Source organism: Scomber scombrus, chromosome 12 (assembly GCF_963691925.1).
Source record: "Scomber scombrus chromosome 12, fScoSco1.1, whole genome shotgun sequence".
Lineage (NCBI taxonomy): Eukaryota > Metazoa > Chordata > Actinopteri > Scombriformes > Scombridae > Scomber > Scomber scombrus.
The window spans coordinates 7,245,094-7,260,428 of NC_084981.1; the positions used below are offsets into that span (position 1 = coordinate 7,245,094).

The 15,335-nt window shown below is 43.6% G+C and overlaps 1 protein-coding gene across 1 annotated transcript; it reads right to left on the reverse strand.

Moving 5' to 3' along the window:
- Nucleotides 1-2,984: 2,984 nt before the first annotated feature.
- cdc42ep3 (CDC42 effector protein (Rho GTPase binding) 3) lies at nt 2,985-9,498 on the reverse strand. The gene is made up of 2 exons (XM_062430660.1): nt 9,376-9,498; nt 2,985-4,845 (listed from the first exon to the last, which is right to left on the reverse strand). The coding sequence occupies exon 2, from the start codon at nt 4,612-4,614 to the stop codon at nt 3,535-3,537; it is 1,080 nt and encodes a 359-aa protein (XP_062286644.1). The 5' UTR covers nt 4,615-4,845; nt 9,376-9,498; the 3' UTR covers nt 2,985-3,534.
- Between the last annotated feature and the right edge of the window lie 5,837 nt (nt 9,499-15,335).

The following is a 15,335-nucleotide window of genomic DNA, read 5'->3' on the forward strand; positions in this document are numbered from 1 at the left end:
GATCACCGATCTGCTGGAGGAACAGTCATGAAATGCTCCAATGATTTATTTGTAACCAAAAGGCAAATGTTTTGAAAAAGTAGCCTTTTTGTCTTGCTTTTCTAATATTTTTTATGACAGAATTTCCTCACAAAATGCATCAAACATGTATTTCCTGTTTAGCATAACCCAAAACATGTGAACATGCTTAAAAGGTTGGGGTATGTTCTTTTCCCCCTTGGCACCACTGCACTTAACCACATCATAAAAGTCCAAGAGAGAGAATTTTGTAATTAGGTTTTTTTCTGTTTTGTCAAGAAGGCAACAAGTTGGGAAATTACAAGGCAGCAGGTAGTGGCAACACCCTTGTCTCCTCCCTCTCTCAACTGATGCACCAGTTTGGCAATCTCTCCCCTGTTTTCAACAACACTAGTTTAGCTACACAAAATACGTGATCAAGGATTTTCTAAAGAAAAATGTTAAATTTTCAAGTAAATTATTTCTCCTCCTAAAAAAATCAAGCAAATACGGAAAGGCTAAGTTAAGCTGTGACTGTAAAAACAAGTGGATCATTGTGCTGCTTGTGAGACTGTGGGTGTTGCACAATAAATTGCCTGATTGTGTTGCTCTATGGCATCTTTGTGGCGTTTACTTGGAATATCAGAGGCAGTTGGAGTCAGGGTTTCTTCAGGTCAAACTTCCACCTTGGCCCTGTGGTAATGAGAAACAGTCTACCAGGACTATTTCTACCTACCGTCTCTGGTATTTTCTCCTCTTCCCTCAGGCTATTAGAAAAGAGACTACAGCCAGAAACGAGACAAGACACTGTGCATCTGCCAGTAGCCAGTACATTGTTCAAGTTGCGCAATACAGATGCAGTGATTTGTTATCTAGTCTTTGGCATAATGGACACATCAATCTTACATAGGACAAACCTCTAGAACTATGAAGGCTCAAAGCCAACTGGCCCTTCAAACAAACAAATATAAATCCCTTCACTTTGTATCTATGAGGAGCACTGAACTCAGAGTCAGAGAACATAGAGGGAGTCTTCAGAGTCTAACATATGTCGAGTATTTGTATTGGATTTCACAAAACACTGGTATTTCCTGGTATTTTGTGTCCTAGGTCTTTGGCATCCCTTCAGAAATTCTTCTATGTTACACAACATGCTAAAGTTCTGTGGTCACGGCGTCTTTTGTAAACTAAAGGGAGTTTGCTTGGGGTCCACGCCTGTCAAAATGAAGGCTGTCATCAAGTCAATGATGTACCATTGCAGGTATGAAAATAGTAATTACCTTGACAGCAAAGGTTTTCATTACTCCCGTTTGGAGGTTGTATACTTCAGCTCAGCATATGCAAAGTGTTTAGCACTAATGTTGGGATTTTCCATGGCTGGGGCATTTGCCATGACATGGATTTTCTTGTGTTGGGGAATGTTCATGTTTCCTCTAACATCTGTTGGCTTATTCCATGAGTAAATTATTTTCCTACAAATTATTCTTTATATAAATCCCCCATTAAACTTAATATGAAGCAAAAATAAAAAGAAGTAAATAGGTTTTCATCAGCAGTAACACAACTCTTATATGGCTGAAAGCAAACAGGAAACAGTAAATAAAATAATAAAATATCTGAAAGTAAAAACAGGGACACATCAGAGAAACTAAACTTCAAACCCATAAGATTCAATTAGAAGTTACAAAAGTACTAAGAGCTGAACACACAGAGAACTTTAAAAAAAACATCTGTCTTTCTGGTCTTCTGCACAGACTGGAGTTGAGTCTGGCAACGCAAAACTTGGTTGAGGAAGAGAAGGGGGGTCGTCACGGGTTGGCAACGATGGGCTCTGCCAGCAAGACATAACTGCAACCTGCTTGGACCCGGTTTGGGCTTACTTTGACCCAACTCTGAAGTTGGGAGCGACTCGGCACGACTTGGTGTTTTAATTGGTAATAGAAACACAAATCGATGCAGCATGGTTTGTCTTGTTATGGCCAAAAGTGCCAATGGAAAAACACTACTGGTTTTACAACAGCTTTAGATGCCTTGGTCTGTTTGCGTTTGTTTATGGACATTCTGAGGCCTTTCAGGGATTTGGAGAGGTTTGCCACATTGGCTTGCTCAATGACAGAAGTGCAATAGAACCCGTATAATTATTTGCATATGAAATTATCTTACTAACACAATCAAGGTTTTCCTTACAAACGCAGAGTAGCACATGGGTGTTAAGAAGAAGCCTGCCATAAGCCTTGATGGGGTCTTGTTATGACTTTCCCCTCATGTGTCTACATTGATAGGTCCAAAGGGACTCAGGATCCGGCTGAGAAAGCCACCGCTGAGGGGTGGTTGAGTTCAAGAGGCTGCATGGAAGGGTAATAACGTCTGTCCTGCTCTTTTAGGTTTTGTACAATGCTGCTAGGTCAACATTTCTTTATTGTAACTAGACAGAAGGAGAGGACTCATCTATCACGCAGCACTGAACAAAGTTTGCCTGTGGGCTGTAAGCGTGTGGTTTATAACCCTATCTGTCTATACAGTCGGACTGATGGATAGTGTGGCTCTAAGACCAAGGCTCTCCCTCCTCACTTGAAACAGCTGATTTATGTCTGGTCCTGGACACTTGTGCTCTGTGGCTGGAATGCAGGGAATTTCAAAGACCCCTCCTCTGCCTGTCCCGTCCACACGCAAACAAATGGAGCAGGCGCCTGGTTGGGCAAATGAAGGCCCACCGGTGCTCCCACTGCAGGGCAGGAAGGCAGAATGTAAGGAATGTCAGAGGCGAGAAAATAAATCCATTCTATCCTTCTTTCCGTCAATCTGTAGCTCTTTCTTCCGTTAGTATCTTCCTTGTTAGCCTTTTCCCTCTCGTGCTACTTCTTTTTCCAGTGTTATTCTGATTCTCAGCCTCTCTTGAGTCAACTTGTTTAATCGTTTTTGGAAAGGACTCTCGAATCCATCGCATGCACACATTCCCTGCAAGAAATGGGGCCGGATAGGACAAAATGAATTTATTTGTGTTACAATTTTAAAAACACAAATCTGCATAGAGTTCTGTTGTTTGAAATAGCAAATGAATGATGTGACAAACAAAATAGTGCTTTGTTAAACACGCTAATAGTCACAAAACGCAATATGTTCAAAGAGAGCCTGAGACTCACGACTGTGTAGAAAAAAACAAATGACCTCAATACTCGTTAAGTTATTTTGTATATAGCGTGGAAATCAATATAAGAACACAAATCTATCATGTAGCATTTTACAGTAATTTAAAATCAAAAGGCACAATGGCTGTGTTTTAGCTGTAACTCAATAGCACATGCATCATGAACATGCTGCTGGCATGGCAAACAAAAAGAAAGAAGAACCGACACTCCATAGAAGCTAGAAATAGTTATATGTTTTGACAATAAAAACATAAGCAGCTCTGTCTACTGTAGCTCATTTTCATCACAATGATATATCCAGACACCATTTTGATTGCTTTCTGAGTCTTTCTCTCCTCATGGCTATAGTTTAATAATTCCCTTTCTCCTCTCGGGGCCTCATTGCAGCTCAAGGCCTGCTCTTCGCTGCAGGTTTATCCATTATGTTGAGCACATCGTCCAGGATGGATGGGCCCAGATCGAGTTCGAGGGAGAGGAATGACCCCGTGATCTGGGCGAGGGAATCCTGCGATGTGCTCTTCTCTTTGGAAAACTCAAACTCAAAATCACAGATGCGGCCTTCCTCCACCCCACTGTCTCTGTCCACCCACTCTCCATTGCACTTGGAGAGCTCCTGTTCAAAGCCCATGGTAATGTCATTGTTAAAGTGTCCATAGCCATTGCAGTTGCCATTGCCATTGAGACCTCCGCTGCCATTGCAGATCTTGGTCTTGAAGTCCTCTTTACCGTTAAAGCTGTCAAAGCTCTCGGTGCTTGTGTTGCTGTTCAGGCTTCCGTTAGGTTTGTAGATGCTGTTGCTGTGACCGTTGATGTAAAAGGATGATGGCTTGTCAAACCGAGTTTCACTTTTGTTTATTTTGTTAGCCTTGGCAACTGCCTTAGAGGTTGGCTTATCTGTGTTGTCCACCAGATCCAGGAGGACGTCCGGCTTCGACTGGATATCTGTGGAGGGAGACAAAGGCTCGCTGCTGAAGATGTCCATTGAGCGCAACAAAGCATCCATCTGCAGGATCTCAACCTCCTCATCACTGTCAGATTTCATTGGAGGTGTAGGCCCCACTATGTCCCCCAAGGACTCCGGGGGCATGGAGAACACAGTGGAGGAGATCGAGGGGAGTGTAAGCGCCTGGCAGCCACCAATGGTCGGGAGGGAGATGGCGTTCTTGAGCACAGGAGATGGGGTCTCGGCAAAGGAAGCATCACCGGTGCTGTTTGCTCGCATAAACTCACTTTGGATGCCATACTGAGGGTGGACGTCTGCCTTCCCTGGTAGGAGCTCATAATTCCCCTGGAGGAAGGACATGTCTCCAAATGCATCTCTCCCCCCACCTCTGCCGATGTGAATGGTGTGGCGAAAATCCCCGAGCGGTGGACTGATCATGTCTGGGGACAACATATCTCTCAGGCGACATTTTTTCCCCTTCTTATTATTGGTGGGTTTCAGGTATATGGGTGCTTTTGCTGGCATGGCTGTAACTGCAGAGGAGAACTCAAATATACAGGACAGAAGAGTCGGAAGGGTTCTATAAGTTCTGGACGTTACAGTTCCCCAGGGGAGAGGCTCGAGTTACATTCTCAGTAACACACTGGTCAGACAGGACTCCAAATATAATTTCACGAATTGTGGCATCGATCAGGAAATGGGATTCCAAGCTCGGCCGGTGATGTCTGGCAGTGTAGAAAGGTCACTTCCAATTTCCTGGAATAAGAGACAAATAGAGAATAGGTCAGCATTTCTTCTAAAACATGACCGACAACACTGATAAAAGTTCTTTTGATGAGTGCTGCTGATACAGACCTCCTGACCTACTATAGAGTAAAATAAATCTGAACACCAACAACAAGTCCAAGAAATAAACTCTGAATCCTGCAAGAAAAAAAAAAATCATTCTCTTCTTGCATCTGGTGAGTTAAGAAGCCAGAGCAGAGGTGGATGAGGCCTGGGTCTAAGGTTTTTTTGCTGCTCTATTCACATTTCCACACATGAGCCTCCTTTGGCCTCCACAACTTTGGATGTGCTAATGTGGAACAGCTGGACCGCAGATTGGGAGAAGAGAAGCAAAGGGGGACTTTAGTAGGATCAGAGCAGGGCAGCCTGTTTTAGGAATGAGCTACTGCTCAGACACGCACAGAGATAGACAGAGATGGACCAGAGGAGAGAAAGAGGGGAGGAAAGGGGTTTAAGGGGTTTAGGGGGATTGTGCGAGAGAGATAGAGAGGGATTACAGAGCAAGTGAATCTTGAGAAAGAAGGTGATGCAGTTTGGTAGTTGATTTGGCGTTGATGGACAGAGGATCGACTTCGGGTTTAATAACGGCTGAGATACCAAATAGATTCCTCGATACCTCGGAATGGGTTAACATCATTAAGTGGTATTGGATTTGATTAAAGGTGCCTGATTGTATGTTGCCTTCTCAGAGCTTTTCCATTACAAACCCAACCGAAAATGTCACCGCCTTGGCAGCCAGCTTAGTGTAGGATGAACTCTGTAAAAAGTGGAGAGACTCCGTTTGACCGACATAGCAACCAAGGAGAAAGAGAAAAACACTCCGTGGAGGAAGGGAGTTGACAGTGTGTGTGTGTGTGTGTGTGTGTGTGTGTGTGTGTGTGTGTGTGTGTGTGTGTGTGTGTGATGGGGGGGCGGGAGGGAGCACAAGTGAAGAGAGAGCTTGCCCATTTATAGACATATTTACTTATGAGAGGTCTGTCAGCAGTGACCGTCTGACAGAGTGCACCGCTACAAAAAAGTGCCTGGGCGGTCAAGTCCCCCCCCATCAAAAAAAAAAGATTTGACTGAGAAAACATCCACATTCTTGCTGCAACAGACCCCATAGAGACACACTGCATCAGCCTTATCAGAGACACTTTAAGTAGGCTATGTTTATTCAGCAGGCACATTAGTGTGGAGCCATAGAGACAGACACTTGCTGCGTATTTGGATCCAAATAGCAGGCTGGAATCCGCCGCGCTGACATCCATTTTCGACATCCTTTTCACCATCAGTATCAGCCTAATAAGAGCTAAAACGTCGATAAAGTGTGGATATGAGGTACAGGGTGAAATCTTCTCACTTTGGGGGGGGAATGCCATTATGACACAAATAAGCCTGTCACCCGGCGAGCGCTTTGGAGCTATATATAGACATGACAAAACACTGAGGGATGCAGAACATGTGTGAGTGTGGTGAATGGCAACACCGCTCTCCAAGGGTGCCTGTGTGTTCAAGTGCTTGCGAGAGGTGCCTGGCTGCGCTCGTGAGAGATAGCAGTTTTGAATGCACGGCATGTGTGCGAAGGAGAGCGTGTTTGTTTGTTAATAGTGACGGAGAGAAAAAAAAAGAAGGGGGAGGGCAAGGAGGAATGCTGCAGTGTTTGATGAAGGAGGAGGAGGAGGGGGGGGGGGCAGAGCAGAATCCTCCACTTGTTTAGCTCAAGCTTTCCTCTTTTTTTTCTCCCTTCTCATTGTCCCACTTCTTTTTTCTTTCTTTTTTTTTTTAAAGCATCTCTCCCTTTCGCCGCTCCTCAATCCTTTCTGACCTTGACAGCTGATGCTCATTGCAGTGGGAAATTGGGCTTGGATAGGAAGTGAAACAAATGCTCCACCAAGCCAAAAGCTGTTTCCTGTGGGTGCACGCATCTATATCTGTGTTAACTTCTGCAGCGCTCTTCCAAGAATAGAAGGTCACTGCTGGCTGCAACACTTGCTATCAAACATACGGTACCTATTGATTATCGGTCTGCACTGATGAAAATATAACAACTGCCTGGCCTGTGTGGACCCTCTGCTCTCCAGTGGCATGAAAAACACGCAGACTGGGCATTAATTATAGGTGATAATGCTGGTTGGGATCAATAGTATAGACAGAACTTAAAGGAAATCCTCTCGCAGAAGAGCAACCCAACTCTTGCAGCTCACTTGGGGGTGGGGGCATCTGCTGTGCATCCTACCCAAGGTCAATACTTATGGCCCGTGAGAAGTCAGCTGGTGCAGTGAAAGCCTGCCGGTCTGACCTTCACGTCAGACATCCTGCTGGTGGCTCAGTTTGGCTCATATGGCAAACATGAGAGGAATTCCAGAGGCCACCAGCAAAGTATGAGGAAAACAATATGCTCATTTCGGTCTCGGCCGCCACAGGTCCACTGCATAACCAGAATGTGGGTTAGATCAATGAAAGATTAAGTAAATTAGCATTGATTATGTAAACTAGGAGAATCTCATGAGTCATAGCAAATTTAGTTGAGCTTGGGTTTTGACCCAAGAGGAAATGAATCAAGGACAACAGCTCAGGATATCCCAGGATGGACCCTTATGGCCTATTGACCCAATGAATCCATTTGTGTCTCTGAAGGCTGTTATTAGTTGAGCAGGTGTATTCTGGTATAGCTCAAAGCGAAGCCTAGATTTTAGCCCTCCTTTAGGAGCTGCTCCAAAAAGAGGCGGTCACGTGTTGACTAGGCCGAACCCGACAGTACCACCGCTGCAGGATGCTGTCCCAGATTTCATTTTCATCTCGGGAGAAATGGGGAATCTGATGGCACCTTCCTTTAAAATCACTTGCATCTTTTTGGAGCAGTTTCTTTTGGAGCTGCTCCAAAAAAAGAGGTGTCATGTTACGTGTCGACCGGTCCGAACCTGACAGCAGCACCCTTGCAGAACGCTGTCACAGATTTCATTTACACCTCAGGGGAAGTGGGGATCTGATGGCACCTTCCTTTTGCTTGCCTGAGCAGCCATCCAGTCACAATGAGGACTGCAAGATAAAACCACTGTGTCATTGGGTCAGCAGCAGTTATCTGTCTGGGCATGAAGTGATATGGAGCCACTCCAACCTCTTTAAAAATGGAGCTTTGCCTCATCCCTTCGTGTTGAGAGGGCTAGTTATTAGTAAGGGGGCAGCAGAAGGAGCGAGGTGATGAAAGTTTGAGCGTGAGGGCAGATAAATGAGCGGGTTGGTATCTGGTAATTAAGCGCATGGCTTGTGGTTTGTCTGGGTATTTCTGGGCACCTTAATGTCACGTGTGATACAAGTGGGTCAGTATATTCTTAGTGGCAGTTTAACCCTGCTGTAGTCTAAACAAATGTTGCAGCTTGACGATGCTTTGAAGCTCATCGTAGGCCAAACTGCGCCAAAGCTGATGATGAAGGATTGTCAGAGTGCGACTCAGAGGAACAGCTGTTCAAAATATGACCTGTACATCACTTCCTCATTCTTTAAAATAGAAACCATGCATCCCCTAAATATTCCTCTCGTGACGGGATTACTGCGCTGACATTTCACATCAGAGCTGTTGAAAAATAGCATGGTATTCTGCATTTCTCTAGTACTAGCGGTCAGTGTAACATCATCAGCGCGTGGGAGACAAACTTCTAATCTGCCTACTGTGGGACATAATGGCACCTACAAGGCAACCGCTCTAACATCTAACTGTGGCCTTGACTTGTGTCACATCTTTTAATAGCAGAAAGACCCTCTCTTTGGGGCTTTTATAAAAAGAAAAAATCTACATACCACAGAGGGTAATGGTAGCCTTACAGAATAGATTGAGCTGTTTGTTACATAAAAAAAACAAACCTCAATTACAGGCAAAGGCCTTACTCTCGAGGGGCCTGGTGGCTATGCCGGGACTCTGTCGAATAGCAGGGTGGAGTATTTGTTCTGTCTTTCTTTCTCGCTCCCCTTGTGCCACCCGCAAGCATGGCCAGCACTTGCCAGAGTTATCCTTGGCAGAGATGAGCAGGAAACCAAATCAAAGCGTACGAAACATGAAGGGAATGTCAACACATACAGGCAAGAAAAAGAAAAAAAAAAGTCCTTTCCCCCCCGGGGTCACCCATAAAAAAAACCCTACTCCGAAATATGCTCCCCTTGAGAGATAAAGGCAAAGTCGGCTCTGCGTTTCAGAGGAGCATGCTTTAAGTGTGTAGACGGACTAAAATTTCTCTCTTGGAAAGCCGGGAGCGTATCATGTTGCTCTTAACAGTTCAGCTCTTGTGTTACATGTATGGGAGACAGTCTGGTGCACAGACGCTCTTGTACGAGCTTAACTTACCACGCATGCACGCCTTCACACGTTTCACTGTTACTGAGAAATCTCTGCTACAGACGTTCCACCAAGACTGATGAAAAATATCCTCAACACTTAACACTGCAGCACCATTGTCCCTGCCTCTCATTCAGATGACTGTACCAGCAGAGTGTGATATAAAACATGTTCCTGCTCTCGCTCACCTCAGATATATATCGATGGGGAGATCTTGATCCTTCCTCTGGTGGCTCTCCTGATCGCTGACCCAGGTTGATGTGTGTGTTCAGTGGCTGCTGTGCTGCTCCTGTGGCTTGTTGACACTGCCCTGCCTCCTGTCTCTGCCTTGGGGCTGCACTTCTGTCGACTGGGACGTCTGCCGGACAGCTGTTTTGGAATTGCTCTCCGGCTCCTCTTCCCCTCTGAAGCAGTCAAGTCTCCTCCTACACCTCCCGCGCTCCCCCTCTTCTTCCTCTCTCTCTCTCTGTTCTCCCTCTCTCTCTCTCTCTCTCTCTCTCTCTCTCTCTCTCTCTCTCTCTCTCTCTCTCTCTCTCTCTCTCTCTCTCTCTCTCTCTCTCTCTCTCTCTCTCTCTCTCTCTACCAGCACCTGTGCATGTCTGTCCTCTCTCCTCTCCAGGGCTCAGATTTTTTTAAGCAGCTCTGTGGTGTTTGAGGATTCTCCGTGCTTCCTGTGCCTTGCTGGAGCTGTGGTGATGACTGATCACAAGCTCCGCTCTCGCAACAAGCCTGCTCTGTGTGGAGAATGGCAGATGCCTCATGGGATGTCTGGCTTTCCCTCCTCTATAAAACAGTCCTTCATATGTACAGGAAGTGTCTGTGTGTGTGTGTGTGTGTGTGTGTGTGTGTGTGTGTGTGTGTGTGTGTGTGTGTGTGTGTGTGTGTGTCTGTGCCTCACCCTGTCTGACTTTGCAACTACCCACATCTGATAAGAGCTATTCTGTAAATTCAGCCAGCAGCCCGGAGACACTTGATTGGACTCTTTCTGTCTCTTCTGAGCCTCTTATCCTTATCTGTCTATCACACACGGAGAATACTCCCACAACCATTATTTTCCCAAACTGCAGCTCCTGCTCTCTGTATCTTTACTGTCTTATTTTACTCATCATATGCACAGTCCTTTATTTTTGAAAGCTGCAGCAGGCTGAGGCGACACTGTGAATGAACTAATTACCGCAGAATGCTGCAGCACTGCACCACATGTGGAGGGCATTTACAAATAGGCTAATGGACCGGTAGTTGCAGCCAAAACAGATCTCCTTACCGGGAATTGTTGTGATTTTAAATGCACAGACATGAGACATGGTGTGAAGGTTTTAACCTGATGCCCTGAAGTCAAGGACATGGCAAACCTCTGCCTTGCGAAGCCCTTTTTTTCCCCCAGTTCTATTCTTGTATATAAAAAAATCTCATCACCTTGGTAACCAGTGCAGCTCAGAGGTGATGTCACTCAATTCTATGTAGTTCCCCCCCGAAAGAGGTTGGGGAAAAATAGAGGTGTGTGTCTCTGTGTACAGTGTATTGCAAAAGCAGGGGAAAGAAGATAACTGTTGGGGGATGGGTGCTTGTATGTATGTGTGTGTGTGTGTGTGTGTGTGTGTGTGTGTGTGTGTGTGTGTGTGTGTGTGTGTGTGTGTGTGTGTGTGTGTGTGTGTGTGTGTGTGTGTGTGTGTGTGTGTAGGAAAAGGGGTGAATGCATGTCCTCACAAGCCTGCCTAGTACTTTTACAATAATCCTGCCTTGTCCAAGCTACCAAGCAGCAGATCCTTCTGCAAACACCACAAATTCCCACTCCTCCTCCTCGGTAAATTTGGCCTGGGTAGATCATTTTCCTTAATCCGCTTTCTCCCCGCTGTTATATTTCACGATGCACGACTGTAATAACGAGCCATATATAATGCTTTGCAAAGTCTTACACTTAAAATTGAATGCGGGGTTGTGTCTGTTTGTGGACAGCTTACAGTCGCTGAGACACCCTCTATTTAACTCACACAGGCGTTATTTAGCACCAGTTAAACAGCAGTTGTGAATGAAGCCCTTTTAGCGTGGTGTTTGTCGCGTCGCCCTGGGGTGATGTCATCGCGGCGTCCATGTGGCCGGCACATGATCTGTAAGTGGAACACACAACACTGTCTTCTCATTTAGGAAGACCGTTAAACCTTGGAAACTCCAGAGTTACTGCTTGAAAAAGGCACCGCAAGTAATTTCCCCCGACAAGATAAATAGCTCTGTAGTAGAGACATGGGAAATTTAGTCACTGATAACTTTCATACCACTTCCTAATAAGGCATAATGGGAATAAAATGTTTATAAGTTGTAGATAATTGCTTTACAAATGATTATTTTATTTACTTATTTACACGGATGCACATTGATCAACACATTTGGAAATGTACCTGTGTTAGCCAGCTGGCTAATTTTCAACTGCAGTTCTTTGGCAAGATGTTCTTTTTCACAGCAGACATTTTGACTGGTCCTAATGAGAAAATACAAAGCACAGGTCTTACTAATAACATTAACGATGGCTCCGTATGATTCACGTGTTCCAGTAACATATTACAGTGTGACAGTGAGCCAGCATGCACAATACCAGGAACCCTAAAACTGCAGCAGCTAAATGTAATTCACTCATAATTAATTGTATTATTTACACCTGAGCTTTTCCTGCTGCTACATGTCAAAATGTCCTCTGGGAAAAAGGCCCATTAACTGACAGGCTCAGAAATAGAAACATAGGACAGTGTGACACCCATAACAAAATCAGAATTCTTGAGATATTGCACAAGCCATGCAGAGCTCATTATTAATAGCACTCTAGCAACATCCACTATTGAGAATATGTAGCCATGCAAAGCAATATGAAGCAAGAAAGAACATATAATAACACACTGTTAATAACTGCATGTTTCACCCATTAGCTGTGCAAAGCAGTGTTAAGCAAGGAGAGTTAATAGATCAATAGCTTTATTGGTCAGTTAAGTCATTAACAGGGATTTTTAAATTAAAGTCTGTCTGATTGAAAATGCATTGATAAGTAACTTTTTATCATTTCCTCTAACTATAGTAGAAGAACCTTTAATTCAGGACTAGAATATCATAATTACTATGTGCGTGTAACTGCAGATCTATTATAAAGTAAGAAACTCAACCATTTTTGTTACTTTCTTCCTCTCAGTTTTTTTATTTTCTTTCTAATAAGCCATCATACCTGCAGTTATTTACTTAATGTTAGTAAATCATGATAAAATCTCACTTTCTAATAACCCATAAACTCAGCAGGTGTACATTTTAATAGGGACGGAGTTGGATAAGCAAACCAAACTTAGTCCTCATTAGTACTGATCTATGTGGCATTATTAAATTACTTCCTGACCATTAATAAAGCTATTAGTTTCAGTTTATGCTTTCCAAATGATGCCTTATTATGATTTTCTAAAATGTCCCAACCACCCAGAGTTAGATATTTATAGCCCTGACAGTTCAGTTTCCTTGGTGAGCCCCATTTGTAGTGTTTTGGTGAATTTTCCTCTTTGACTACTCTCAGTTATACTTTTCACCAAACTGGAGGCAGCAATATAAGCTTGTACTGTATGCTCTATCCTGCTGAATGCTCACTGTCTGCCAGGAATATGCTTGTCAACCTATTTTGTTTTTTTTCCATCACAACTTTGTGCTTTGGTTTGTGTTAGGAGAGGAATTAGACTTATATTTTATTCCAGTTCAAAACTAATTTGCCTTGGTCTGCTTTGACCCTCACACAAGAGAGCTCTCTGTTAAGGTTTGTCTACAGTTTGAAGTGTAAAGTGTTCCACTGAGGTCACTTCTCTCCAAGTGACACACCACACATTGATCTAGGTTCAGGTCAACAAGCCTTTACTGAAATCAACTGAGAAAAACAGTATTCAAGTAGCATTCTCAGCACTTGACCTACAATATTTGCCGCTTTCTCGCTTTTTGTAACTCGTGAGGTGCGACCTGCTTCTACAGCATGCGTGGCTGATGACGTTTTTCTGTCTCACAGATTTTATTTTAATCTCATGTTAACACCTCAGTTGATATTTCAGCCAACTCCACCCTTCCTCCTCCAGCTCCTACACAGTGTTCACACCCATTATGGAATAGGCTGCATCATTATCACTTGGTGTCTGAGGGAAGTTGAATGAACGAGGTGAGAAACACGAAATACTAACACAAAGCACCAGTTTCAAGAGTGGGAGTAAATATCTTTCATAAAAAGCTGCTGCTGTTGGCTTTTCAGTGCAGTTATTTGAAACTGGTGATAGTGTTATGGAAGTTTGCCCAGTCTTTATGTATGTATGTAATCCATCTGTCACGTGACCGACGTAAACAACATGGAGAGAGGATATGGAAAAATATATTGCGGGCGCTTTAATAATTGCAGCCATTACTGCAGCCGCCGTTTTCGGGGGCCAAGTGTAGACACAGAGTAATGTCATCTTGTAAATGTTCATGTTTGTGAATAAATCAGAGAGGGGCATTGAAAGGTTTAGTTTCCAAAAGGAACAACTTAAAAATAATAAAGATATATGTAGCAATAACAACAAAATTCCTCCCTACTACTCCCTGGAGAGTGTTTCATGGCATTCGTCAACATGTTCTGCATGCATGTTCAATATGCTTTGTAAACAGTTGGAGACCTGACGCCACATGTTGACAGGCTTGTCTATAACTGCTCCATTTACATTCTTATCAAAGCTTTTCTCTCAGGCTCGCACTATTTCACTGTCGGCCCTTTCGTGCACATTTTTTTCCCTCCTGACAGTAAACATTTCACAATGTTCTCAGGCCTGAAGGCAGCACACAGGGAGGGACCCGACACTCAGGGCACTGGCCAATGTTCTGGATGCAGGAAATGTGTAGCCGAGCGGAGAGAAGGAGGGGATTGTGGGTAGTCTAAACACTGTCTTGCTCTGTGGCCGTATCCCAAAATGTTTTTTTGTGTGCGTGCGCGGGCGATGCACCATCCTGAATTACAGCAGACCACACACACCAGAGGTAGCACCTCAGCTATGGTGTCTATTTTAGTGACTGAACAAAAGGTGAAAGGTGGAGTTCAACAGCAAGGACGGCAAGAGGTCAACAATCAAATTCAATTTTATATTGTCCACATCTGTCTTTGTTACGTAACTTGTCAGTGCATTTACTATGTTCAGTCATTCATTTTTATGTGCAATTTGGCAATTTATAGTCAAGGTAAGTTCTAAACCTCTTTTTGTCTTTTTAAGAAAAATAAATGAGCTTCAAGTGGGATTCAAACTTTTAAAAGGAAACATTCACCCTTAAATTCTTCAACACTGGTAACAAATAGTTTTCAAGCAGTGTTCCTTACAATTATACACCACTATGTTTGGAATGTTTTATGTGTAATTGGCCAAATGTAGATGACTTCTGATGTTCTCTCTCCATTTTAAGGTTGACATTTGTGGGTTAACACAACAATTGGATGGATTGACATAAAAATTTGGTGCATTCATTCTTTCCGCATGATGTATTCTAATGGCTTTGGTGATACTCAGATTTTTCCTCTAGACATTTCATTTCTTCATTGAAATGTCTCTATAATTAATGGATGATGTAAAGTTTGGTACATGGTCTCATCGGGATGAATTGCAATGACGTTGTCTAATATGTTTGTTACCACCAAATACCTGCAGGACTCATGACATTCCCATCAGCCTCGGCTAACAAATCAAACATGCTGCTTGAAACCGTCAAACAGCGAGAGATCATCACAAGAGCCGCACAGAAACCAACCTTACCACTTTTCCACAGACCTCTGGCCTCAGTAGACCAGAATGCAATGCAGCCATAGTCACGCTGCATTTGGAGTACAGGGGCGTGACTCTTCAATTTTGTAAATAGGAAAAACTTGCCAGCATTCGCTCATTAATGTTATTGCCCACCATCATTACTCCACACCAATGTGATCTCCAAGTGTAAACCACAACTGATTGCAGCAAATTGAACATGTTATCTGGAAGATGTAAACAGGCAACTTTGAGAGGAAAATGTACGACAAGCAAAAGTGATTTAATGTAGCATCTCATCACAAAATATCTCCTGGAATGCATTAAAAGTCTTAGATTGATTATAGTGTAAGACTATCCTAGGGGAGGGTTTTTTTGTC

Coding starts and splice junctions, on each gene's coding strand:
- cdc42ep3 (XM_062430660.1), bottom strand. CDS start 4,614: ATGCCAGCAAAAGCACCCATATACCTGAAACCCACCAATAATAAGAAG.